This window comes from Caretta caretta, chromosome 1 (genome assembly GCF_965140235.1).
Source record: "Caretta caretta isolate rCarCar2 chromosome 1, rCarCar1.hap1, whole genome shotgun sequence".
Classification (NCBI taxonomy): Eukaryota; Metazoa; Chordata; order Testudines; family Cheloniidae; genus Caretta; species Caretta caretta.
This window is the reverse complement of record NC_134206.1, coordinates 311,424,244-311,449,388: the sequence shown is the minus strand read 5'-3', so window position 1 is coordinate 311,449,388 and position 25,145 is coordinate 311,424,244. Positions and strand designations below refer to the sequence as shown.

Below are 25,145 nucleotides of genomic sequence, written 5' to 3'. Positions count from 1 at the left end.
TGAAAAGTAAAACAAGTCACATTACACATTAGAGTATGTTTCTGGCACTCTGTGTGGTAAATACATATATTATTGGCAAACACTAAAAATTCTCACATAAAACAGTTAAATATGTGCTCCCAGTATGCCCTTTCTCTGACAGGTCTGATTTACACCCCCAGTTTCTTAAACTTTCTTTTTATCAAATTCAAGATAATCCTACAATTGAGAGAAGATGGGAATTACACAGCAGGCTCTAGAGTGTTCAGCCAGAACACAATCACACAGCAGTCCTGCAAACAAACCTCTGGTACATAAACCGAATTGTCTGATCTCACTAGCACAAAAAAAACCACGGTGCTCAAGTAAAGCAGAATTCTTACACATTTGTACCAGGGCATAAACTAAGGGAAGATAACGCCATGTTTTAATAATGAGGGGAGAGGTTCAGTGTGTGATATAACAAAATGATCACAGTCTGATTAAAAACAGTTGTGTCCTATACATTCTCAGTGGGCAAAAGTTATATCCTTCGCCTGTAATAACCATACAGTGCAAGAATCTGTTTAGAAACACAAGCGCATTTTCTTCTGTCCTCTGCAAAAGTGAGTGGAAGGAACGAGTTAGTGCCTGCACCTTACTGCTAACAGGGTGCAGAACACAGGGGATTGAGCCCAAAAAGACAGCAGAAACCAGAGATCCACAGGTTTCAGAGTAACAGCCGTGTTAGTCTGTATTCGCAAAAAGAAAAGGAGTACTTGTGGCACCTTAGAGACTAACCAATTTATTTGAGCATAAGCTTTCGTGAGCTACAGCTCACTTTATCCACAGGGAGCCACAGTCCCAACCCCTTGGACCTCAAGCAGCTGTCCCCTCTATACTCCCATGCAGCGATGGCTGCATGTTAGAATCAGACCCTGTGCTATTGTGAACTCAGTGCTCCCATTACACTCTGTGCCTCTGTGGACAAGAGACATAGAATACACAGAGGAGAGTTAATGCTGTCTCTCATTTTTCTTGTAGAGCAGCTGATAGTTTGTAAGGTAACATACCTCTTAGCCCCTCCTTGTCACTTTCTGTCCCATATCCCACCTTTTCTTAGTGAGGCATGGTCCACAGATCCTACAGTGAGTTTTCAGCCTTGCTTGAAGTTTTGGAGGCAGAACTAGCTCTGTCAGTCACCAGGAGGCCTTAGCCTCCACACTCGGAGGAAAAATCAGTGTTTCTCTACCTCCTTAACTGCAGGTAGACAGACCTTCTGCTGCAGAGCTTCAGGTTTGAAACCAGTCAGATTCTTGATACCATGATTCTCCTCAGTGCTTTAACCCAGGACTGTCAGTTTGCAGTGCTGTTTGCGCAGTCTCATGTGGGTCAAGGACACTTAAATACCACTTTTGGTTGTCCTCAAACTCAAGGGAAAAGAGAAAGAGAAGTGCTCACCCATGTTTGGGACTGGAGTTCCCATCACTACGTCAGAAAAGGAAAATGCATGATCAAGAATCCAAAAATCTGTGACCCTGAGATGTCTACTATGGCACCATCAGTGCTGAGGGCTTTTCTCATTTTGCCAGTGATGTCGATGCCTAGGACTCTGGGTTTCTCTTCTATATCCTTATTTGTTGTGGGGCCTTCAGCACTTTCACCAGAGTTTATACTCTGAATATATGTTTTTCTGGGGAATGCTATCTGAGCCCAGCCCCATCAAATCCAGACACTGAATTGGAGTTTTGTACACGGGTTTTGTTCCATGAATTATACTAGTTATCCTCAGTGCAGTCTGGCAGGCTCATTGGGACAGCTCCTGGGCAGGGGTTGTGGTGTTCTCCCTCAGGTTCTACAAGGCGCTCTCTCTCAGCTTTTCTGGGCTGTTGGGGACATTCATTTCAGACCACCTTCTTTTGCCCTCTGACATTATGAGCAGGCTTGTCCTCCTCATGATTAGGAGTCTGACAATCATAAAATGAAAAAAACAGTTATAAAACTTGCTGCTAGTCTGCACCCTTCTGCTGCTCCTAAGATAACTACAGTGTTGCTCTTCCGCCCAGACTTTTACCAAAGTCTAGAATTCTCTGTCCCTGGGAACACGAAGTCTAGTTTTTTATTCTCTACACCAGGTGAATCTGTATTTGGGAACCTCAGTTTTATTTACATTAAAGAGAATGAAGTCCTGTTTCCTTGATGGCAGTTTTATATTTGATCATCTTCCCGCATTGGCACTATGGTTGATGTTATACAAAACTTACCCCCACTCAACCGTGTTGAAGAAGTAACAGCAAAAAATTAGAAATACAAAGTAAATCTGCACGGAGCAAAAAATGTGAGCCTGCAGTCTAAGTCTTTGACAAAAACACACACTCGTGTGTGTGTGTGTAGCCATAAGTGTTCTAATTCGTTAAGTCATGTTTCTATTCTGTCTTTCCCTTTTTTTTTTTCAGTGTCAATTGCTTGCATAAAAGAGCCAAGCAGATTAGTCTTTTTAAATATCAATGCAATCAGTTTGTGTCTGTTTCTCGTTGTCATATTTTTAATTACAGTCTAATTTTGAGTGAAAAGGAATATTTACACACTTGCATTTTTAATGGCTTGAATAAATAGAAGAGAAAATTACTTCTGTTTGGAGATGACTGCTTAATTTAAAGGAAGGATTGATAGTTGAATAATTGTTTTCATTGGCTCCTCTTTATATCACATTGTTTATTCACAGATGACATTTTTTTAACTTGGCAGGTATTTATATGCTCTTGGACAGAAGGTTTGGAAAAGATGGAAAAAACGCTACTTTGTTCTTGTTCAGGTTAGTAGTTTCTTTGTCTGCCAAGTTTGGATGGTGAAGTTTTTGGAAATGTACTCTCAGAATGGTAAAATCTTACCTGTGATTCTGCAATGTTCAAGCAGCATATTCTCCTTTGTAAATACATACCTTCAATTTATGTTCACAGAACTCTCCCAGATTTTTTAGCAGCATCATTATTTTTATTTATAATATGTTCAGAGAACAAAAGTGTGAGGGCATTTCACATACACATAGACCAGATCCTGCTCAGAAGAACTTCGGAATAAGAGTTCAGTTTTAAAGACGCTATTGAGTGAAATTCTATGGTCTTGAACTATCCCATCAAGCATGGCCCTTTCTAACAGCATTCTGTTCAGTGAAAAAATAAAAAAATATTTGTAAAAAGTAAAATATATTTATCCTACCTGAATGAGCTAATTCAACTACTGTGTTCTGTATTTGAAATTAAATAAAAGTAACAAGGTACTACTATGTTATACTTTTTTGATGTTTTTGTTTTGTGTGTGTGGAGAGAGAGAGAGAGAATCCTTTCTATATTAGCCATTTAATTATAGAACTATAGGGTTAGAAGGGACCACAGGGATCATCTAGTGTAACCCTCTGCCAAGATACAGCATTTGTTGAGTCTAAACCATCCAAGACAGATGGCTATCCAGCCTCTTTTTGAAAACCTCCAGTGAAGGAGCTTCCACAACTCCTCTAAGTAGTTTGTTCCATTGTCCTAGTGCTTTTACAATTAGGACATTTTTCCTGAGATTTAATCTAAATCTGCAATGTTGTAGTTTGAACCCATTGCCTCTTGTCCTGCCCTCCGTGGCAAGAGAAAACAATTTTTCATTTAAACCAAATATGTGAATAATAATTTTGGAATAGAAATGCATATGCTTCTTACATGAGTTGTCAGACTGGAGCAATGAACAGCAATTTTAATTAGTGTTTAAAAAATCAGCATGCCCTCTGTGCATTCTCAGGATGATGATTGTTTTCAGGTCATGGTTGAAAATGTGATGTACTTTAGAGTCAGTTCTTCTCCTTTGTGTGTCCCTATTCTAACTGGCAGAAAGGTGCCGTGGTGATGATATGAATCTCCTTGAGTACGTGTTATTTATATTATTGGTGGGCCTGTGGGGAGTTCATCAGCCCAAGGATTTCTAAAACAGTGGATAATTATTTTACTGGAAACCCATCTCCTTGCTCTAGCATTCTGTCGTTCATCCACATTCAACTGCTCCCCTTTGCCACTCCCATTCTGAGAGTTTAAAGGACATTAAGCAGAATAATAACTATCCCAGACAAAATCCTTGTTCAAATTAAAATAAAAGTTGAAAGCACTTGGATCTGGTTTGGCTTCGATTGAAGTCAATGGCTTCAGTGGTGTGAAATCAAGCTCCACCCTATGACTTTAGGGTAAAAATCTTTATAAGAATGCACAGGCTCACTGGGGAAGAGGAGTAGGCACTTTAGTTAGGCTTGACAAGTTCTTCTGAGCCTCTTAAGGCTCCCAGGGGAGGTTTTAGGGCCCCTTATGAGCCTCCCAAGGCTTAGCGGGGTGGGGATGACGCTGATGTTGCTCTGTAAGGCTTGTGTATAGGCAGTGAACCTCTTAAAGTGCACAGAAGGGATGGAATGCCTCTCATCCTGCTGTTCCCCCATGCTTCCTTCCTGCAGCCCCCCTGTTCTACTGCCCTCTACCTCACAAAAAGGCTCTATTCTCTTCCTATTTGTGGACCTCCTAGACATGAAAGTCCTAGAAAGTGAGCACCTTAGCAGACCTAGGGGGGTGGATGGAGAGGTTGTGGAACCAACTAGGAGACCAGCTGAGTCCAATAAACTTAATTTTAATGATCTCCCACTTTCTGTTCTCCAGCTAGAATCGAGGGGAAAATCATTACAATAATTTTCTAACTGTGATGATCTTCTGCACTAGACACCAGCGCTTTATTTTGGCCCATATCAGTGAAGTTGGTGCATGATGTCAGCATGACAGAATCATAACATGAAGTAGCTACAAAAATCAACAAATTATATTATACAAAGATACTGTGTGAATTTAATATTAGCTATACAGTCAGGCCCTGCTTATTGATGTGATCTATACATGCTACTTGTCTCACGTTATCAGTGCAAGTGAAAGATTTGAAATAAACATGTAACAATGCATATCAACCTGTTGTACTGATTCATTATTGACATTCTTGGTGATCCTCCCCTCTCTCTCTGTCTCTTTCATATCTGTTTGACTTACATCATTAAAGCACATAAAATTCAGTTATATGATAGATGCCTTCAACATGGTTTACACATGGTCTTGAATTATTATTCAAGTGTGACGTTAATGTGTAATGCTGATGTGCAGGAAGCTGTTGTGAGTGATGTGGGAGTGTGGTTACTCCCTTTTATTTAGAAATTATACCTGTCTGAGAGGGAACAGTTTGATAGTATAGAATGGATACAACTGGCTTTTGAGTATTTGGAAATTCTAACTACTTCTGTTCTGTGATATAATTGTTTGTTTGTTCCTTTTAAAATCCAGTCGCTTCTTTAGAAGGCTATCTGTCCATCCTTCTTTTCAAACTGGAAAACGACAGGGGCACAATATCTTATATTTTAGAGAGGAAGAAAAAAGAGTCAGTTCTGATATTTTATCTTGCATACAATCTGGTAATATTTTCTTCTTCCAATAAGCCAAATAGAGAGACATTTCTGTTATAATTGTAATTCATGCCTAGTTGTTCTTTTCATCATTAAATGCCAGAAGTCCATCTGCCCAGATATTGGGGCTCTTGTTATCTCAGACATGTTGGCTAAATCTTGCTGTCTTTATGACCTGCCACAGAAATCCTTAGAAATTTTGACTGAGTAAGGGCTGCAAGATTTGGTCCTGTATATCTTAGCTATAAGACTTTCATGAAAGAATTCATTTTTGAACCATGGACCTTACAGTTTGTTTTCAGTAAAAATGGGTTGGAAAGATTCTAAACGTGAAATACTTTGTCCTTTTCTGTTTTTAATTTACAGACAACACAAAATTACTTGACATGGTTAAGTCCAAACTGTGAGGAGTTACAAAGAGGTCTCACTAAACTTAGGTGACTGGGTAACAAAATGGCAGGTGAAATTCTGAGCTAATAACTGCAAAGTAATCCACATTTGAAAAAATAATCCCAGCTATACAAAATGGTGGGGTCTAAATTAGTTGTTTCCACTCAGGAAAGATATTGAAGTCATGGATAGTCCTCTGAAATTGTCTGCTCAGTGAGCTGCAGCAGCAAAAAAATCTAACAGAATGTTAGGAACTATTAGGAAAGGGATCAATAATAAAACAGAAAATATTATAGTGCCACTATATAAATCCATGGTATGCCCACACCTTGAATATTGAGGGTGGTTCTGGTTACCCAATTTTTAAAAAGATATATTACAATTGGAAAAGTTGTGGAGAAGAGCAACAAAATTATTAGTGGGATGAAACTGCTTTCATACAAGGAAAGATTAAAAAGACTGGGACTGTTCAGTTTAGAAATGAGACAATTAAGGGGGATATGATAGAGATCTACAAAATCATGAATGGAATAGCGAAAGTGAATAGGGAAGTGTTACTTACCCCTTCCCATAATACAAGAAGTAGGGGTCACACAATGAAATTAATAGGCAGCAGATTTAAAACAGAAAAAGTACTTCTTCACACAATGCGTGATCAACCTGGAGAACTCTTTGCTGTGGGATATTGTGAAAGCCAAAAATATAACTGGTTTCAGAAAAGAATTAGCTAAGTTCATGGATGATAGGTCCACCAATGGCTATTAGCCAAGATGATCAGGGACAAAGTGCTTTGGGTGTCCCTATACCTCCATCTGCTAAAAACTGGTATTGGACGCCAGGGGATGGATCACTTGAAATTGCCCTGTTCTGTTACTCCCGCTGAAGTATCTGGCAGTGGCCACTGTCAGAAACAGGTCACTGATCTAGATGGCCATTCTTATATTCTTATGGTTAGAGTTAATATTTTACTACCAATGATCTCACCTACCAATTTCTAAATGTGGTGCTTGGACTTCCCTCTTCAGCCACCTAGGGATGAATTTGACACAGGACGAAGTATGTGATGTCTGTATGTCTAAAACTTCCTATATTGAGAAATAATTTGTAAGGCTCACTAACCTCTCTTTCTTAAGATCCACTTCCTCTATGATGCCTACAAGAAATCCATGAGCTGTGTTGACTTAGTTGTGTGGTAGTAGGGGATAGTTGGCCATCCTTACCGGCTGAGGAACTCTATCCTTGGAATTCTGAAAAAGATTTGAGCATTGTGGTGGATGATCAGCTGAACATGAACTCCCAGTGTGACACTTTCGCCAAAGGGCCTAGCACAATCTTTGGATGTACAAACAGGAGAATCTTGAGTAGGCTATGTTACCTCTGTGTTTGTCAATGGTGTGCCCACTACTGGAATACTGTGTCTAAATCTGGAGTCCACAATTCAAGAAGGATGTTGATAAATTGGAGAGGGTTCTGAGAAGAACCATGAGAATGGTTAAAGGATTGGAAAACATGCCTTATAATGAGAGACTTGAAGAGTTCAATCTGTTTAACTTAACAAAGAGAAGACTAAGGGATGATTAGATCACAATTTATAGATATCTAGATGAGGAACAGAAATATAATAATAGAAGGCTTTACAGTCTAGCAGACAAAGGTATAATAAAATCCCGTGGCTGGAAGTTGAAGCTAGATAAATCCAAGCTAGAAACAAGACACAAATATTAACAGTGGGAGTAATTAACCATTGGAACAGTTTATGAGGGTTGTGGCAGGTTCTCTGTTACTACAAATCTTTAAATCAAGATTGGAAAAGATATGTTCCAATTCAAAAAGAAAAGAATTCAGGGAAGTCCTGTGGGCCTGTGTTAAGCAGGAGATCAGACTAGATTATTGCAGTGGTCACGTTAGCTTTAAAATCTATGAATCTATGAACATTCAACCAAGCTATAAATATAAACTAGTAGCTTTAGTTTTGTATATATTGTTGTTGAGTTCTGTAGCTTTCTGTAGTCTCATCTCACCAACTCAGTCACGTATCCTAAGCTCTATCTCAAAAATGTAAGAAAAAGAGGAAGGTTCTTATATGCTCTTCAAGTTTCTCCGTGAACTAGCAGTACCCACACCCTATCTCCTGGGTAGGAGAATTCTGCAAGGGCATGAGCCACACAGGAGGTGCAAATTTTTATGCATAGAGAGACATGGTGAGTAAGGTAATATCTTTTATTGGAGTAAGTTCTTTTGGTGGAAGAGACAAGCTTTTGAGCCACGCAGAGCTCTTCTTCAGGTCTGGGAAAGGTACTCAGAGTATCGCATCTAAAGGTGGAACAGATTGTTTAGAGCTGTGACCTCTGGGGGTCCGCAGACTGTATCTAAAGGGTCTGGGAAAAGGTCATTGTTACCATAGAACAGTGGTTTACAGCCTCTGATCAGCGGATTCCTGGTGGTCCACAGACTATATCTAAGATTTCCAAAGGGGTCCGCACCTCCATTCCAAATTCATTAGGGGTCCACAAATGAAAAAATGTTGAAAACCACTGGTTTAGAGTAAATAGTTGGCATGTTCTAAGAGACCATTCAAAGTGAAGTGGCCAATTAATACCTTTGCAGTCATAGGACAAACAAAGGGAGAGGGGAGGGTTAGTGGGTTACAGATTGTTATAATAAACCATAAATCCATTTCTGTATTAAGTCCATGGTTTTCAGTGACTAGCAAAGTTATGAATTAAAGCTCCTAGGCTCATCCTTTGAAGGTTTTGTGCAGGTTTCCTTTGAGGATGAAGATTGAGAGGTCAAATATGTAGTGATTGCTTTGTGAAAAGTGTTTGCCCACAGGTGATATGGTGTTTTTGTGTTTTATTATTTTCTGTGTGAGTTCATTCGAGAGCGTAGTGATTGTCTCATTTCACCCATGTAGCTGATATTGAGGCATGCAGTGCACTGGATGAAGTACGCTACCTGTTGTGATAGGCACGTGTAGGACCCCTGGATCTTGAAAGATGAGTTGCGGGGGGTATTGGTAGCAGTGGGGTTATGTCTGCAGATTTTGCATCTGTTGTTCTGGCAGGATCTTGTGCCACTTTGAGTTGCTGTGTCCTCGTCTGTGGGGACCTTGCTTCTGATGATGAGCGATGATGAGGTTGCGGGCTTGTATGAGGGCCAGAAGAGGGGATTCTGGAAGTATTTCAGGATGGGGTCCCCATCGACTATGTGTTGTAGTTGTTTAATGATAGCCCCATATCGGTCCCAGTGTAGGGTGGTAGGTGACAACTATGGGTGTGTGGTCAGAATGGTTTTTTCCCATTATGAAGCAGGTTCTCGTGGGATATTTGGGTGGCCCATTCCATGATCTGACCTACTTCTCTGGAGGAGTGTCCTTGTTTGCTGAAGGCGGTTTTAAGTGAGTTAAGGTGTGTATCCTGGACTATCTCCTCGGAGCATATTCTGTGGTATCTGAGTGTCTGGCTGTAGATAACAGATTTTTTTGTGTGACTGGGGTGGTTACTAGATTGGTGAAGGGAGGTGTGGTGGTCCTGTGGGTGTCTTGTATATAGTTATTTGTAGGATTTCATTGTTGAAGTCGATTGTGGTGTCCAGGAGGTTGATCCTGGTGTGGGAGTGTTCTAGTTTGATGGGTGGTTAGTGGTTATTGAAGTTTTGGTGGAAATCTGTGAGGGAGTTTAGGATGTCTGTTCAGAGGATGAAAATATCATTGATGTGTCTCAGGTATAACATTGGTTTCATAGGGCATTAGTCCAGAAATTCGTCCTCAAGGTGGCCCTTGAAATCCTGGCCTCATAGATTTTATACATAAAAATGTGACCGTGCGCTACAACAAAAGAAAGTGGGCGCACACTTTATAATCATAGAGCCCAGTGAGTGTTGATTTTGTAGATTTATTTTTAAATCTTTTTTCCTAGGAACTTTTACAATTTGAAAATATTTTAGGTTAAATGTATAATTTTGCTTTACCATTATACTGTAAGAAGGATTTTTTATTAGCAGTACCGTATATTGTTGGGCTTGAGAGTATGATTGCATCAGTTAAATATCCAGTAAAACATAAGGGAAATAGGGTAACTAAGGAATTTATAGCAGGAGGTAACACCTGTGCCTCCCTAATTCCAGCCCAAACAATCTGCCACCTTGTTGTGAGACAGCAAAGAGAATCTGTAGTGACCCAGATGGGAGTATAGGGAAGGGGACTGTGGCTCAGGTTCAATCACAGTTTTCTGTGGTGGGGGGGGATCATTACTATAATTAGTACCAGTGGCTATTGACGAGTCTGTCTGTAAATGGCAATATGTGATTCATGAAAAAATATGTGGAAAAATAGCAAATGTGAGCTCAAAATTACATGCCAGATGGGTACAGTTGTTGTGTGTTATTCATATCCAAGTGAATACACAGCATTACTCTAGCTTGGAATGGTGAGGGAGGGTTTAACATACATTTAAAAGGGTAGCAGTGAACAAAAAATAAGATATTTTTTCTTTCCTCCTTATTGTAAGCCCTTTTTAGTAGGGACTTGTCTCTTATTTGTTCTACTAAGCACCTTGCACACTTTTGACTGCTGCAAAAATAATTAACACTAATAACAATAACGTTGTGGCAGGAGCACTGATTCCTGATGAGACAAAAACTGATGAAACTAAAACAATGTTTTTGGTATATACATGAAAACCAAACACCTTCACTTCTTTAGCTGAGCAGATCAAGTTACCCAATTGTCCATCAATGATATTTCAATAATCATACATCAGCAGCCTTCATAGTTTATAGATTGTAATAGTCTTAATTAACTTTTATTTGTTTTTTATTATTTGGATTTATATAAACTATTATAGCGCCCACAGATTCAAATCAGGATCAGTTCAAATCAAGTTTTGCTGAGCATTGTATAATACATAGGAAGACTTGGTCACCAACTCAAAAATCTTAAAATCTCATGGAAGACAAAACTCACTGGATGAGTGTAACAGACCGTAGGAAGGAAGGGTATGCAAGGAATGGGAGGTTAACATTGTTAATGTTACATAGGCTAACAGTTTGCACAACTTTAGGATTTTGAATCATGTATGTTATTCTTAAAACTATTTTAAATATTCCCTAGGAAACTATAACCCTCAAGCTCCCTTTATGATGTGGCTCTGTACCTGCCTGCTGATTATCCACTCTCTCCTATTAGGTTTTATATATACAGTGTCTACAAAACTATTTTCACAACTCCCTCAGACCATGGGCGCCCTCCATCCCTAGGGTTGTCTAATCGCGCAAACCCAAAAACCCTTGCCCCACCACTTCCCCGAGGCCATGCCCCTGTCCCACCCCTTCTCTGAGGCCCCACCTCCCACTCATTCCATCCGTCCTCCCTTCGTTGCTCGCTCTCCTCCATCCTCACTCACTTTCACCAAGCTGGGGTAGGGGGTTGCGGTGTGGGAGAGGGTGTGGGCTGTGGGAGGGAGTTTGGATGCAGCAGGGGGTGCAGGGTGCGGGCTCTGGGAGGGAGTTTTGGTGCAGGAGCAGGTGTGGGGTCGGGCTCTGGGAAGGAGTTTGGATGCAGGGTGCAGGCTCTGGGCTGAAGCAGGAGGTTGGGATACAGAAGGGCGTGTGGGGTGCAAGCTCTGGGAGGGAGTTTGGGTGCAGGAGGGAGTGTGGGGTAGGGCTCTGGAAGGGAATTTGGGTGCGGCTCTAGGCTGGGGCAGAGGGTTGGAGTGCAGGGTGTGGGCTCTGGGAGGGAGTTTGGATGCAGGAGGGGGTGCGGGTTCTGGGCTGGGGCTGGGGTTTGGGGTGTGGGAGGGGGTGAGGAGGTCGGCACTTACCTCAGGGGGCTCCCGAAAGCGACCGGCACATCCCTCTGGCAGCGGCTACTAGGTTCGGAGACAGGGGGTCTCCATGCGTCGCTGCCCACAGGTACCGTCCCCGCAGCTCCCATTTGCCACAGTTCCCAGCCAATGGGAGCTGCGGAGTCGACACTCAGGGCGGGGACAGCACTTGGAAACCACCTGCCTCCCAGGGGCCACAGGGACGATGCCAGGCGCTTCTGGGAGCGGTGCTGAGGATTAAGGGAGTAAGCGGGTAAGGGAGCCTGCCTTAGCCCTGCTGCCGTGTTGGCCTTTTAACGCCCCAAAATCTCCTGGTTTGGCTGAAGTAGCCTCCGGGAGATAGAGCATGATTTCAGGAGACTCCCAGCGAAACTGGGAGGGTTGGCAACCCTATCCATCTCTAATTACCAAACAGGTAATTGTCTGTTTGGGCCCTCAAGGTTTCCAAAGGTCAGAAAGTCCACGGATCAATTACGAAGTATATTCTCTCTGTAACTGTAGTCCTGGACCATGAAGGTACTGCCAAGATGTGCTCATTTCCACCTGGCAGTCAAGCTTTGAATGCTATACTCCACCTCCTAGAGTCTGGAACTGCTGAGAAGATATGGGAGACTGTTGGAGCCGTATGTCCCCCAAATCTTCCCTCTCTAATAGAGGTGGGGGTAGTGAAAACTTGTCTTTTCCCTTCCCCCTGCCTTCTGGTGGGGAATGCTTCACCTTATGGGCTGGGTTTCCTTTTAAAAATTGGTATACCTTGGTGAAATTGTTTTACAGACCATTTTCAGGTTTGTAATAAACAAAAACGTATAGTAGCTTTGCATTTTGTTATGAATAAACTTTAACATGCAAGCTAATTAAGCATGTGTATGAGACCCTGATATTTGGTTCTGTGGAAATTATGAGCTGCCGAGAACTCCAGTTACAGACAAGAAATTTACATTTCTTCCTACATAACAGTGCTTAATTTGTGCCAGAGCGTGCCCTGGCTGAGCCCCAGCACCTCTAGGCTTGGCAGTTCATAGACCTGGCACTTCTGGGCTTGCTGCATGAGTTGTTAATGTAAAAAACTTGCTTGAGCCCTGGCACATCTTTCATTACAAATTAAGCAGTACAACCTAATATAGCTATTTAAGAAGATAGATCAGTTCTATTTTTATCTGAAAATATCTTTTCTCTAACTTCAGACTTCACATTTTTGACAGTTATTTTCTGAATTATCAGGGGAAACTTCCTTTAGCCCAATTACTTGAAAATGTATTTCACCACTTTTCCAGCTTTTGTTTATGAAGAAACAACAAAATGTATATTTTCAAGATGTAAATTTGTAGATTCCAAGTCCAGAAGGGACCATTGTGATCATCTAACCTACCACAGGCCTTAGAAGTTCCACAAAATAATTTCTCAAATATATCTTTTAGAACAAAATCTAGTCTGGATTTAAAAGTAGTCAGTGGTGTAGAATGCACCACAACCCTTGGCAAATTGTTCCAGTTGTTCATTACTCTCAAAATTATGCCTTATTTCCCATCTGAATTTGTCTAGATTCAACTTCCCATCATTGGATCTTGTTGTATCTTTCTCAACTATGCTAAAGAGCCTATTATTAAATATTTGTTCCCTATGCATGTTATTGTTCTGTTGTCCACAATGAGGGTTTTCCACCTTCCTGTTTAGCTTCTCATGTGGCCACTGACAGAGATAGGTAGCAGACTAAATGGACCATTGATGTAATCCAATGAGGCAATTCCTGTGTCCCCATGTTTTCTGAAAGATTTTCTATTATTTTATTCTCTTTGTTTTAGGATTTGAAAAAGTTTAGGTTTTATATATTTAAACAAAATATAAAACTTAACGTTGATTTTGAGAAATGTCCCTTTAGAAAAATGTAAGTAAAGCCAACAGACTATGTTGCACAGTCCTTAGGAGACCACCTTATGATGCAAATCGGTGCAGGAGATATTAGGAGTGAGCCTAGTACCAAGTAATTCACGATGTCTTCACAGATGTACAGTAACTGCAGGAAAAAACTGGAATATAAACATTATCACAATTAGTTAATTACTAACTACCTTTATGATGCAAGTCATTGGTTGATATTGTTATTTAAAGCTGCTAGTCTGAGAAGACCGATATGGATACAGAACAAACTGGATCAGCTGGTAAGAACAACATGTGTTTTAGCGTATAGCCAAATGCAGGAACATTCAGCTGGGAACAAAGATTGTAGGTCACATTTGCAAGATGGGGGTCCGTATCTTGGGATTTGGTGATGCTGAAAAGGACTTCAGTGTCATGGTAGATAACCAATTGAACGTGAGGTCCCAGTGCAATGCTGTAGCTAAGAGAGCAAATATGATCCTTGGGTGTATAAGCAAGTGAATATCAAGTAGAAGTAGAGAGGTGGTATTGTCTCTGAATATGGTATTAGTAGACCATCACTGTTATGTTGTCCCAGTTCTGGTGTCAACACTTCAGAAAGGATGTTGAAAAATTAAGGGGGTTCAGAAAAGAGCTGCAAGGATGATTTGCAGTCTGAAAAAACATGCCTTTTAGTTGAGAGACTTAAGTACAAAATATATTTAGATTATCCAGGAGAAAGTTAAATGACTTGATCCTGGTCTACAACTATCTGCATGGGGAAGAGTTCTTCTTATAGTAGATCTAGGCAGAAAAAGGCACAACAAGATCTAACAGTTGGAAACGGAAGCTAAATAAATTCAGGCTAGAAATAAAATGTAATTTTTTAGCCGTGAGGGTAATTAACTGTTGGAACAACTTACTTTGGGATGTGGTAGATTCTCTATCACCTGTAGTCTTTGTAAATCAAGACTCATTATTTTTCTAAATGATATGCATTAGCTCAGACAAAAATTATGGACTTTCTGCATACCTGGGTAAGGTTCTATGGCTTGTGTGGTTCAGGAGGTCAGACTAGCTGATCATAATGGTCCCGTATGGCCTTAAAATCTGTGAATCTGTGTGAAAGAAAATTTTAACCATTTTGGCCAGATTCTGCCACCCTTACTTATGTTGAGCTCTACCTTACTCCTAGGGTAGTCCCATCTAAATTGATGGACCAAGCTTGAGGAGTGAGGTTGCTGTTCAGTGTGAGTAAAAGAATCTGGCTCTTATCCAGCATTTGCTGCTTATTTTAATATTTATAGATGTATCGGACTAAATTAAATAAATATTTTAAGTAACAGATAATATACAAAATTTGCATACAGAATCTCATATATGTACATATGCACTTTATAATTTAATTTATCCTTAGTTCATTTATGTGAAAAATTAAACAGCTGAAGGGTTGGTCTTGTGGTTAAGGTATTTGACTGGAACTCAGGATATTTAGGTTTTGTTCCTGCCTTACCATAGACTGCATTTGTGACACTGGATAAGTCATTAATCTTTTTGAGCCTAGTTCCCCATCTGTAAAATTGGATCATACTCCACTTGTCTGTCTTGTTCATTTAGATTGTAACCTCTGCAGGCAGGGACTGTTCAGTTAACATGTGCATGTACCCCACCACAATGGGGCCAATCTTTTTGGGGGCCCTGACAGCTACTGTAAAACAACAAATAATAATTAAAACAATGCAGTACATTTTCAAAGCAGTGTACAGGAATTTAGCTACCCACATTCCATTATTATTATACTTTACATCATAGCTTTCTTTCCCCAGCCCCATGTGAAACTTGGGTTCTCTTCTTCCCCATACTATATAGGTAGCTCTTACCTCTATTGATTAGGAGTGACCAGACTGCACACTCATTTATCTCCACTGGTTGATTGTGTGTCAGCAGTTTCTTTTCCACAAGGTAGTCTGCTTCTATTCTTTTGGCAACTGATCCTCTTGAGAGGATGATTTATGGCACTTTCTCACCCCCTCAGTTTGAGCATTTAAAAGATGTGAAGTAGCATTTCTTCTGCTTTCTGTATATGTGTCTTGTTGTTTGTGTTGTATAACACCAGTCAATTGTCTGCTGGTATGTAAACCTATGAAATGCAATGTAACAAACCAAAACTCCTGTTCTTATTCAGGTAAGCCAGTACACATTTGCAATGTGCAGTTACAGAGAAAAGAAATCTGAGCCTCAGGAATTAATGCAGCTTGAAGGATACACTGTGGATTATACAGCTCCTCACACAGGTACTCTTCATGCTATTACAAAAGTCTTACAGAGTATGTACAATAGCAGATTCATTTTACTTTCTTATTATCTTTCATGTTTCTGTCAGTCAACAGGATAACGTTGATTTTCTGCCAGTGGCTGAAGGTTTTACAGTTACTACTCTGGGATTTTCAAGTGAGAAAATCATGCTTTAGAAAGAAGGAAGTTTGTTGAAAGAAAGAAAATAAAAAAATTCAAACTAAGGTGTCCAAAAGGTCACGGAGCCATTTGCACTAAAACAAAAACACACCTCTCAGGGAAACACAGTAAACCAATATCTTCCCCTTTCTTTTTATATTGTTAGTATTGATAGTAAAGATTGACAGACAGAGAACTCAGCAGGACTCTACTGAATGAAGTCTGTTAATCAAAACCCACAGACTTCAACATTGCAAGAGTTGGCATGGTCTAGTAAATTTACACCAGAATCAGAAGCCAGGAACTCATAGGTTATAATCCTGATTGAGCAAGTCAGTTAACATCTCTGCCTCAATTTCTGGACATGAAAATAGGAATGATCAAAATTACCTGCACACCAGAGATGTTGAGAGGCTTGATTAGTTTGTTTGTGCAGTGGTTTGTAGATGAAAAGTGATATATGAGTGCTAAGTATTATTATTATTATTTATTATTTATTAGTCTCTCTCATTCTTGACTCCAATGGGGAACAGATTAGGATTTGGGTTAATCTTTGCATGGCCTGTATATATTATGTCTACATACTACCATTTAATGGCTGTGCTGCAAGTTTTCTCATGCTTCTTGAGCACAAATACCTATTTAATTCATTTGATGATCTTAAAAATATTGGCATCCAGTTAGTTAACATACTAAATATGTATTTAATAGTCACATTAAAAATCACTGGTGCCATTGTGCACTAATAATTTATTTTGCAATCTATTTTTGCAGGTCTTCAGGGTGGTCAAATGTTTTTCAATGCTGTTAAAGAAGGAGATACGGTAATATTCGCCAGTGATGATGACCAGGATAGAATACTATGGGTTCAAGCAATGTACAGAGCAACAGGCCAGTCATATAAACCCATTCCTGCAAGTCAAGCACAGAAGATGAATCCAAAAGGAGGAAATGTCCACATGGAATTATCACAGCTGTGTAAGGTTTTGGGGTTTTTTGGTTCGCTTTTGGTTTTTAATAAGTGAAGCATGGAGTGGCTCCCTCAGGGAAGATTAAGCAGGAGTGATTCACAAGGAGGATGTTTCCTGATAGTTTGTTCTTAGCTGAAAGCTCTTTAACTCAGAGTATCATTAGCAACCAGAGAATGTCTGATTTGGAGGTCATTGTTGCTATTGTAAATTATGAAAATATAACAATTAACTGTATACGGGTTAAAGTTGAACCACATATTGCCATGGAGATAGCATCTGGTGTAGAATATATTTTTCTAAGTGTGAACCATTACAATGATCAATAGGAAAGCATTATTTTACCCTCATCAATCCATTAGCTTTATAATCTGCTTTTGTGTGCACCCAAATATATTATACAAATATGTTAATACAAGCATAAGATAGAGAGGTGGATGGTCTAGATGGGCTGCAAGACTTCCATACATCCCCAGAGGTTACTAAATTATGTGTTAAATCTTCAAAGCATTCAGACAAGGCATGAAGGGGCTAGAAAGCACCAGAATATTTTAACATAGGCAAAACAACTTATTTTTCCCTAGCCTCGTTCTTGGAAATGGCTGAACCATTTCGGCTGAAGTTTTCCCCCAAAAAATACCAATCTGAGGCAGAAACCCAGCATATGCAATTTCATATGTTTCAAAGAGTTAAAGTTGTACAGAATTATAAGCAACTGGAATCAAAATCTTATAGTGGCAAGTGTTGAGCAACCTTAATATAGGCGATGCTACCAGTCTCTCATATAATCACACTCCCGCTGATGCAGCCCAAGTCATGCTGACTCTGCTGTCATATTCTGTTCGAAGTCACTGTGGGTTGACGAGAAAAGCTAATTTCAAAGAAACGACACGTGCTTTTACTGATTAATGCCTTGACTTAGCAAAGCACTTAAACATGTACTTTAGTCCATCCTGCTTGAGCAAACACTGAAACACATGCTTAACATTAAGCACATGCTGAATTTCCGTTGACTTCATATTAACAGCTGGGTGAAATCAGGAGTTATGGTTTTACTTTACTTCTATTTTTGCAAAGCCTATCCATAAGTAAGGTTGATTCAAGTTAGGCACGTGCATAAGTGCTTTGCTGAATCTGGGTCGCCTTCTTAAATTTAAAGATGGCTTTTCTCGAAACATATTAATTTAAAAAAAAATTGGATATGAGCAGCTTTGAATAAATACCCACATATCTTTAGACCACAAAAGTTTAAAGCAATCTATTAGCAGACTTTTAAAATATTGGTATGTTTCATACTCTTTAACAGTTGCCCGAAAGTCTTCTGTAATCTAGGGTTCCTTTATACTGTAATTCATCATTCTGATACCAGGTTTTATCAATATATACACAAATATTTTGTATAATAAAGGTGAACTGGGAAATATTTTGTTGGACATTTAAAACTCTTTTTAGAATATAAAGGGGAGGATTTAATTCTTATTTATTTTAAAAAATAAAACTTCACCTATTACTATATTTGAATTTGAATCATTAAAAAATGCCATAGTGACCCATGATAGTGCTTCATTTTCAGTCACTCCTAGCTTATTTTTATTTGTGAACCAGCTTCTTTTTTCCAAATGTGCCGGAAACCTTCACTGAAGACTAAGGGCCTGAATCAACTCCTGTTGAAATCAGTGAAGCCTTTTCATTGATTTTTAGTGAGAGTTAGACCAAGCCCTGTGGTCCATTAAATTAAACAATTAACCTGTTTATGGTTCCTGAACAGAAAAGGGCACGTTAATTTCACATGTACCTAATCCAGAGATGACGCAGATAGTATTGCTGGGGGGGGGCAGTCAAATATGAACTGAAAATAAGCAGGAGCAATTTCAGTCCTCCTTATGTTTTTTTCTCCATAAAGTCAAGGGAGTGAATAGAAGTTAAAAAGGAATTGCATTTTTATTATATCATTATGGTGGTCATGGTGTCATTTTTTTACCTTGGTGGGCAAACCAGAAAGTCTCAAACTCATTGCTTCAAGGATCTGATGGAGCAAATTTTTATTCTAAATAATGCTAAAATGTAGTGCTAATCACATTTTTAAACCACAGGCATAAAATATTTATCCCTGTCTTTTAATCTTCCAAACAAGTTCTTATGTTTTTAATTATGCAGTTCAACTTTATTTTAGTGGGGAAAAGATGAACAGTTACTAGAGTGTAAACACTGTAAAGTAAATGGGATATTGTATGTGACACAAACTATTTTTATTATTATTATTATTTCCTGCTCACCTGTAGCTGGCAAAGGTAAGTTTTTAACTATTCTTTTCTTTTTTAAAATCTTGAGTGATATATTTAATGTTTGATATTAGTAACTTAAGGTTTTTTATTGACTTTTGAAGAAAAATATAAAATGCAAATATTGGTAGGAAATGGGCCTTAGGACTAAGTACCAATAAGTATGTATATCTGAAAACTTTGTTTTGGTTTTCCCAACTTATCCTGCGTCTGGGTCTGCTATCACAGACTCCACTGATTTCAGTGGGACTTCATTCATGTTCAAGTGTCCATAATAATGCATCTGGATGTTAGGTCAAAGGCTTGTGTAACAACACACATGCCACTAATTTCAAATTAATTATCAAAAGAAATATATACTTTTTTTAAAAATAAGAAAAAAGATCTCATACCTGTAATTATGCGGAGAAGAATTAAGTCTCAAAAGCTTAAGCAAGCTGCTGCTGGGTACATGCTATGCACAAGAGACACAGCACAAAGGAACATTATGTATTCTTTTTTCTGTGACCTGCTGTAATGTTTTTTAAAAAAAGACTCAGTAAAGTAGATATTTATACCAGAAGCAATGCTTACTAAGAAATGCAGAAAAAATCTATGTATTACATTTACATGGATTGTGTCTGGGGAAATATTTCTATCGATGTAGAATATTTTGGAAACAATATTCAAAATAATTTCACAACATAGTTTAATACTTGGAATCAAATGTAATCTTGTTGATGCCCAAGTGTATCTCTTCAAATTAATATTTTAAATAAGTTTAAACTATTTACCACTTATATTTAAGAAAGGACACTTCAAATTACTGTGTGTGAAATACAGTCTAAGTTTGTGATTAATGGTAGTCCACTTGTATTCAGAAAACAAATGTTAATCTTTTTAAAAGGTGTTTAATCAGACATGCTGTTGCTTCTTAAATGCTAAGAAATAATATGCTGCTGTTTCTGTAGATGATCATCTTATACCTTAAATCATCAATGTACTGTCACACTGTTTATTTGCTACATCCACCTTGGTGAAATCTGTCACATGGATTTGACTCTTGATTTGACAATGCAAAGCCAAGTGATATGAATTAGTTGTGCATCTTTTCAAGATATGATGCTGCAGATCCTTCAGCTTGAATTAAATAATTCTTCCATCTACAAATACAGCTGAAAGTTGGACTTGACATGGATCAATATGATCTGGGGCTAAATTTCTAAATGTGACTGATTATGTTAGCATCATGCCCGCAGATCAATATTGAGTTTTATTATGAACCCGACTCTATAATTGGGTTTAATCAATAAACTTTTGTCTCCCTTTCTTTAGAAATTTTAGGTTTGTACCATGCAGTTATCAAAATTACATTTAGGATACATTTAGGATTCTAGTTTTCTAGTAACAAGCATAAAGAGACATATTTGAATTTAAAGGAACAAAGGCTGAGATCCTATTGTAAGGGAAAGTCAATTTTTAAGTTGATAGGACTGTTCACCCCAATATAGTCTATAGAATCTAGCAGAGCTAATGTGCTAATACATAACTAGTCCTTTTGGGCACTGTAAGGCTTTTTCTGTCCATACTTGGTAGATAATTCACATTGAGGACTTTGACAAAACATACCATTAATGAAAGCAATCATTAGAGCTTGTCTTTTGATAAACCCGCGGGGTTCAAAGGCGTTGAAAGATGCAATCTGTGAAGAACAATAAATTTGGGCCTTTGATTGAAGTGCCATTTGGAATGGCATGTTTTCTCTATGTATTTACACAAAAATACTGCTCCCTTTTTTCATTACTCTTTGCTTGGAGGTTGAAGAAGCTCTTTGCCATTACTACATTTAGGTTTGTCTCATTAAAAGCGGAGTACAAAAAGAAGGCTGGAAATGACCTAGCTCAACCCAATGTGTTCATTTCTGCTCCAGTTTGCCATTTGGGAAATGGGCTTCTAGCAATGGTGAATGTTTTCCATGAGTGTTACTTTGATGTGCAGTGGACATACTCTTTCCTACATCGATAAATAAATGCATAAACTTTTATTGCAATGGAGGAAGGCTATTTATTTGGTAATCTTACTAAAATTAGCAAGAGGGCCTCATGTAAACAAGAAACCCTAGAAATAAATTGTTTACACTCAAGAGTATTTTGTAATCTGTGATGTTTAAAAAGGTACAATAAAAGAATCATACTGTCAGAATTATTTTAAATATCCTGTATTGCATTTGCAAATAGGTTTTCTAAACTGGGGTTTTGGTCAAGCACTGGTTTAATTCTGCGCCTTAGCTGGATCATTTATGTTTGATTGGAACAGTACAAGGAAAAAAGAGCTGTTTGTGCTGTCAGTTGCAGGCAACTTAATTACCCATTGTTACAGTTAATCTGTGTGGTGCCCAGATTTTAAAAAAAAAAAAATTCAATAAAACTATTTGCTAGATCAATTTAAGACAAGATTCTATAATTGGAGTCACCTGCATGCACCCGTTGATGTAATTCAGCCCTCAGTTTTTAATGCTTTCAAGAATCTTCTTCATTTTCTGAGAGCCATAGGCCATTAATTAAAAGAATATACATATACATGAACTGTACTGTATGGTTTTTCCTGTCTCTGAACAGATGCAGATCGTGCTCAGAAACATGGGATGGATGAGTTTATTTCTGCTAATCCCTGCAAGTTTGACCATGCTTCCCTCTTTAGACTACTTCAGAGGCAGACCTTGGATCATAGATTGAATGATTCCTATTCTTGTTTGGTGAGTACAAAATGGAATAAAAGACATGAAAAAGTGAGAAATAGTTGTTAACAAAGTGGCCTTTTCTTCCTAACTCATTCAATAACTGTGCTTGTAGTTGGGATAAAGGATTCCAATCGATTGGCTTCAAATTTGAAAATTATACACTTGAAGACTACTGCTGTGCCACTCAATAGAGAACAGAATAGACCCAAACTGACTCTGAACTGTAGTTTATCAGCTCCTCTAGGGAGGGCTGAATAAAACAGAAGGCTTTAATAAAAATGGAAACCTCTGTGGTAGGATTTACTAACACCTGTACAGGCATTTTAAGGTACAAATTCAGCTTGCCAGATGTCAGACATTATGTCATCTATCTTGTAATTCTCTCTTCTGTCATGGACTAGGAAAGTTAAAAAAAACAAAGAATAGAATCAAAACCACAGGGGGGAAAGGCAATAGAATTATGGGGGGTTTAATCAGCTGAGCCAAAGTTCGCTCTATGAGCATAAAACCTGTATAAATTACATGCAATAATTGGTAGTTAGAAATATATTTTTAATTATTACAAAAAACAGGAAAAATGTGATCACTCTGCCAAAATGAATGTTTTTCCCCCCAAATCTGGAGTATTATTAATAGGGGAAATTGGGGTGAGAAAGTGTGTGTCAATATTTACTCTTCACATTTCACTGTTTATTTTATATTGCATTTTTTGAGGTGGCTTTTCCTGTTTTGTTTTGTGTAATTTTTTTAAAGCTGTCCCTCTGATCCTGATTTAATTTAAAACAGTGACAGTCAGGAGTGACTACATGGAAGTTAGTGGAATTACACCGGTGTAAAAATGGTGTCATTAACATCAGAATCAGATCTCCTAACTTGTTAATGCCATATTTTTAACTTTGGGAGGTCTGGAGTTGTGATCAATTACTCTAGGCATCGAAGTTTGCTAGCACCTGCTCTTCAAAATTGTGAGCCCTCGCAAGTAAATACAACACTTTTTTTACTTTCATTTCCATTTAACTAACCAGTCAAGGTTGCCCAGATATAACAATGAACAGATTTCTATAGGTTATTTTGTACAATTTAAAAAATAACTTTTTTGATGGCACTTTCTTTCTTTTGAAACCCTTTTAAAATTACGGTTTTCTTTGGTAGTGTACCAACTATGTACAGAAAAAGTTAAAGGACTAATTTTGTGTCTGTGAGTTGTGCACTGAATCAAATGAAAAGGCCTGAAGGTACATCTGTACAAAGTAATTGGCACTTAAGAGAAAGTGGTTAGCTTTCTAACAGTGCATCAGGGTCAAAAATCTTTTTTATAATAATAATATGGTAAGACACTAAATATAACCTTGGACTCAAGAACTTTTAAAAAGAGTTTATGAAGGATATGCAGTGCTATAGCAACCACAAAACAGGAGGATTTCTTATTGCTCTTTGTTATTTTAGCTTTTGTTAAACAGAATGTGCATGCAGAATGTTCTGTTTTCCTTGGAATATAAAAGAGAAATAAATCATCGTATTAACTCCCTCCCCTTTTTGTTTTAAAGAAATATTTTGAGGCTACTAACATGGGAACAGTTAATGCAAACAGAGCTATAGTTATATGTTTGGTGACTTTGCACTGAACATTTCAAATTTTATATACTGCAGATATTTTAAAAAATAAGTACCTCTTTACATTTCAATAAATTAAAATATAATTATCCACACATATGACTACAAAAAAACCTAAACCTTAATTTTTAAGAATGGGAATTATACATAGTCTTTGATTAAACCTATTACCAGCCCTAAACATCTTTAATTTACCACTCTTGTAAACAGTAGGAAGCTTTTTTGCAATTATGCAATAAATGAAAACTGATTGCCATAAAATTATCTCGTTATCTAACAATATCTAGTGCATAGTTGTTTGCATAATTATATGTGTGCATATATACATATGAGTGTATGTGTGTGGACACATATTATGTAAAGATACACATTTTGTGACAGATTTGTTAAAGGGATAATGGGAAGATGATCTTCATGTAAAGGCTTTAATCAATTAAATGACACTCCTATTTCTTATATGGCTACTTTCTGATGTAAATATTCAGCAGGTCTACTGATGATGTACTGCTTTCTTTATTGATTAATTCATAATTTTGTTTGATTTACATGGATATATAAATATTATAAAGCAAAAATCTTCATTAAAAGGTTCATTAAGATATGGGACTATATAATTAATACATTAATTTTGTTAATGTATAAGAAAAGTATCTTGTTGGTTAATAGTATCATTTTGATGAATTAGGGTATACTGAATCTATGGATACATTTAATCACCAGGATTCAATTAAACCTCTATTTCTCATTTCTTTGCCAGAATAATATGTTCTCTTTACTGAAAAATCTTTTTTACTGATACTTTAACATCAGATTTAGTAATATGAGTGCATAGCTGGACATTATTTTAAAATGTTGAGGGGTTGGGGTTTTTTGGGTGCCATCACAAAACTAAAAAGAAAAGGAGTACTTGTGGCACCTTAGAGACTAACCAATTTATTTGAGCATGAGCTTTCGTGAGCTACAGCTGATGAATACATCTGATGAAGTGAGCTGTAGCTCACGAAAGCTCATGCTCAAATAAATTGGTTAGTCTCTAAGGTGCCACAAGTACTCCTTTTCTTTTTGCGAATACAGACTAACACGGCTGTTCCTCTGAAACCTGTCATCACAAAACTAGCTTTCCTCTAAAAACATTAAGGGCCTGATCCAAAGCCCATTGAAGGCAATGGAAAGATTCCCATTGACTTGAATGGGATTTGGATCGTGCTTTACGAGCTTTATTCTGGACAACTCTGTGTGATAACTGTGAGGAGCTGTCAGACAATAATCCTAAATTAAAGATGAGAGTCAGACTGAGAACATAGGGCCAAATTCCTTTCTGCTGTAACCCCATTGTCTTCAGTAAAGTTACACCATGGATGAGTTGGAACTATAATGTGAATATTTTTTCCAGGAGTCTTTCCTAAGATTTTTGTTTCTATTTCATTTAAATTATCAATATCTAAGACTATTCAAGTATTCTGATTGTATAGGAAATAATTCAAAAGAGATGCTTTCAGATGCTAGACTACTATAATAATTTAATGACATCTAAAACTTTTTTGAAGCATTGGTCACTTACACCAAAAGATTTTTTTTCTTTTGTTTTTTTCAAATTGTCTTAATATTAAAGTT

At 38.0% G+C, this 25,145-nt stretch overlaps 1 protein-coding gene across 15 annotated transcripts in view; it reads left to right on the top strand.

Moving 5' to 3' along the window:
- Nucleotides 1-25,145, top strand: part of CADPS2 (calcium dependent secretion activator 2) — a 560,752-nt gene that overhangs the window by 371,906 nt on the left and 163,701 nt on the right. For all 15 annotated transcript variants that reach the window (XM_048836201.2, XM_048836202.2, XM_048836197.2 and 12 more), the window contains 4 exons: nucleotides 2,707-2,773; nucleotides 15,680-15,788; nucleotides 16,723-16,926; nucleotides 21,796-21,932. In XM_048836201.2, the coding sequence (XP_048692158.1) occupies nucleotides 2,707-2,773; nucleotides 15,680-15,788; nucleotides 16,723-16,926; nucleotides 21,796-21,932 (517 nt within the window). The remainder of the gene's footprint in view (nucleotides 1-2,706; nucleotides 2,774-15,679; nucleotides 15,789-16,722; nucleotides 16,927-21,795; nucleotides 21,933-25,145) is intronic.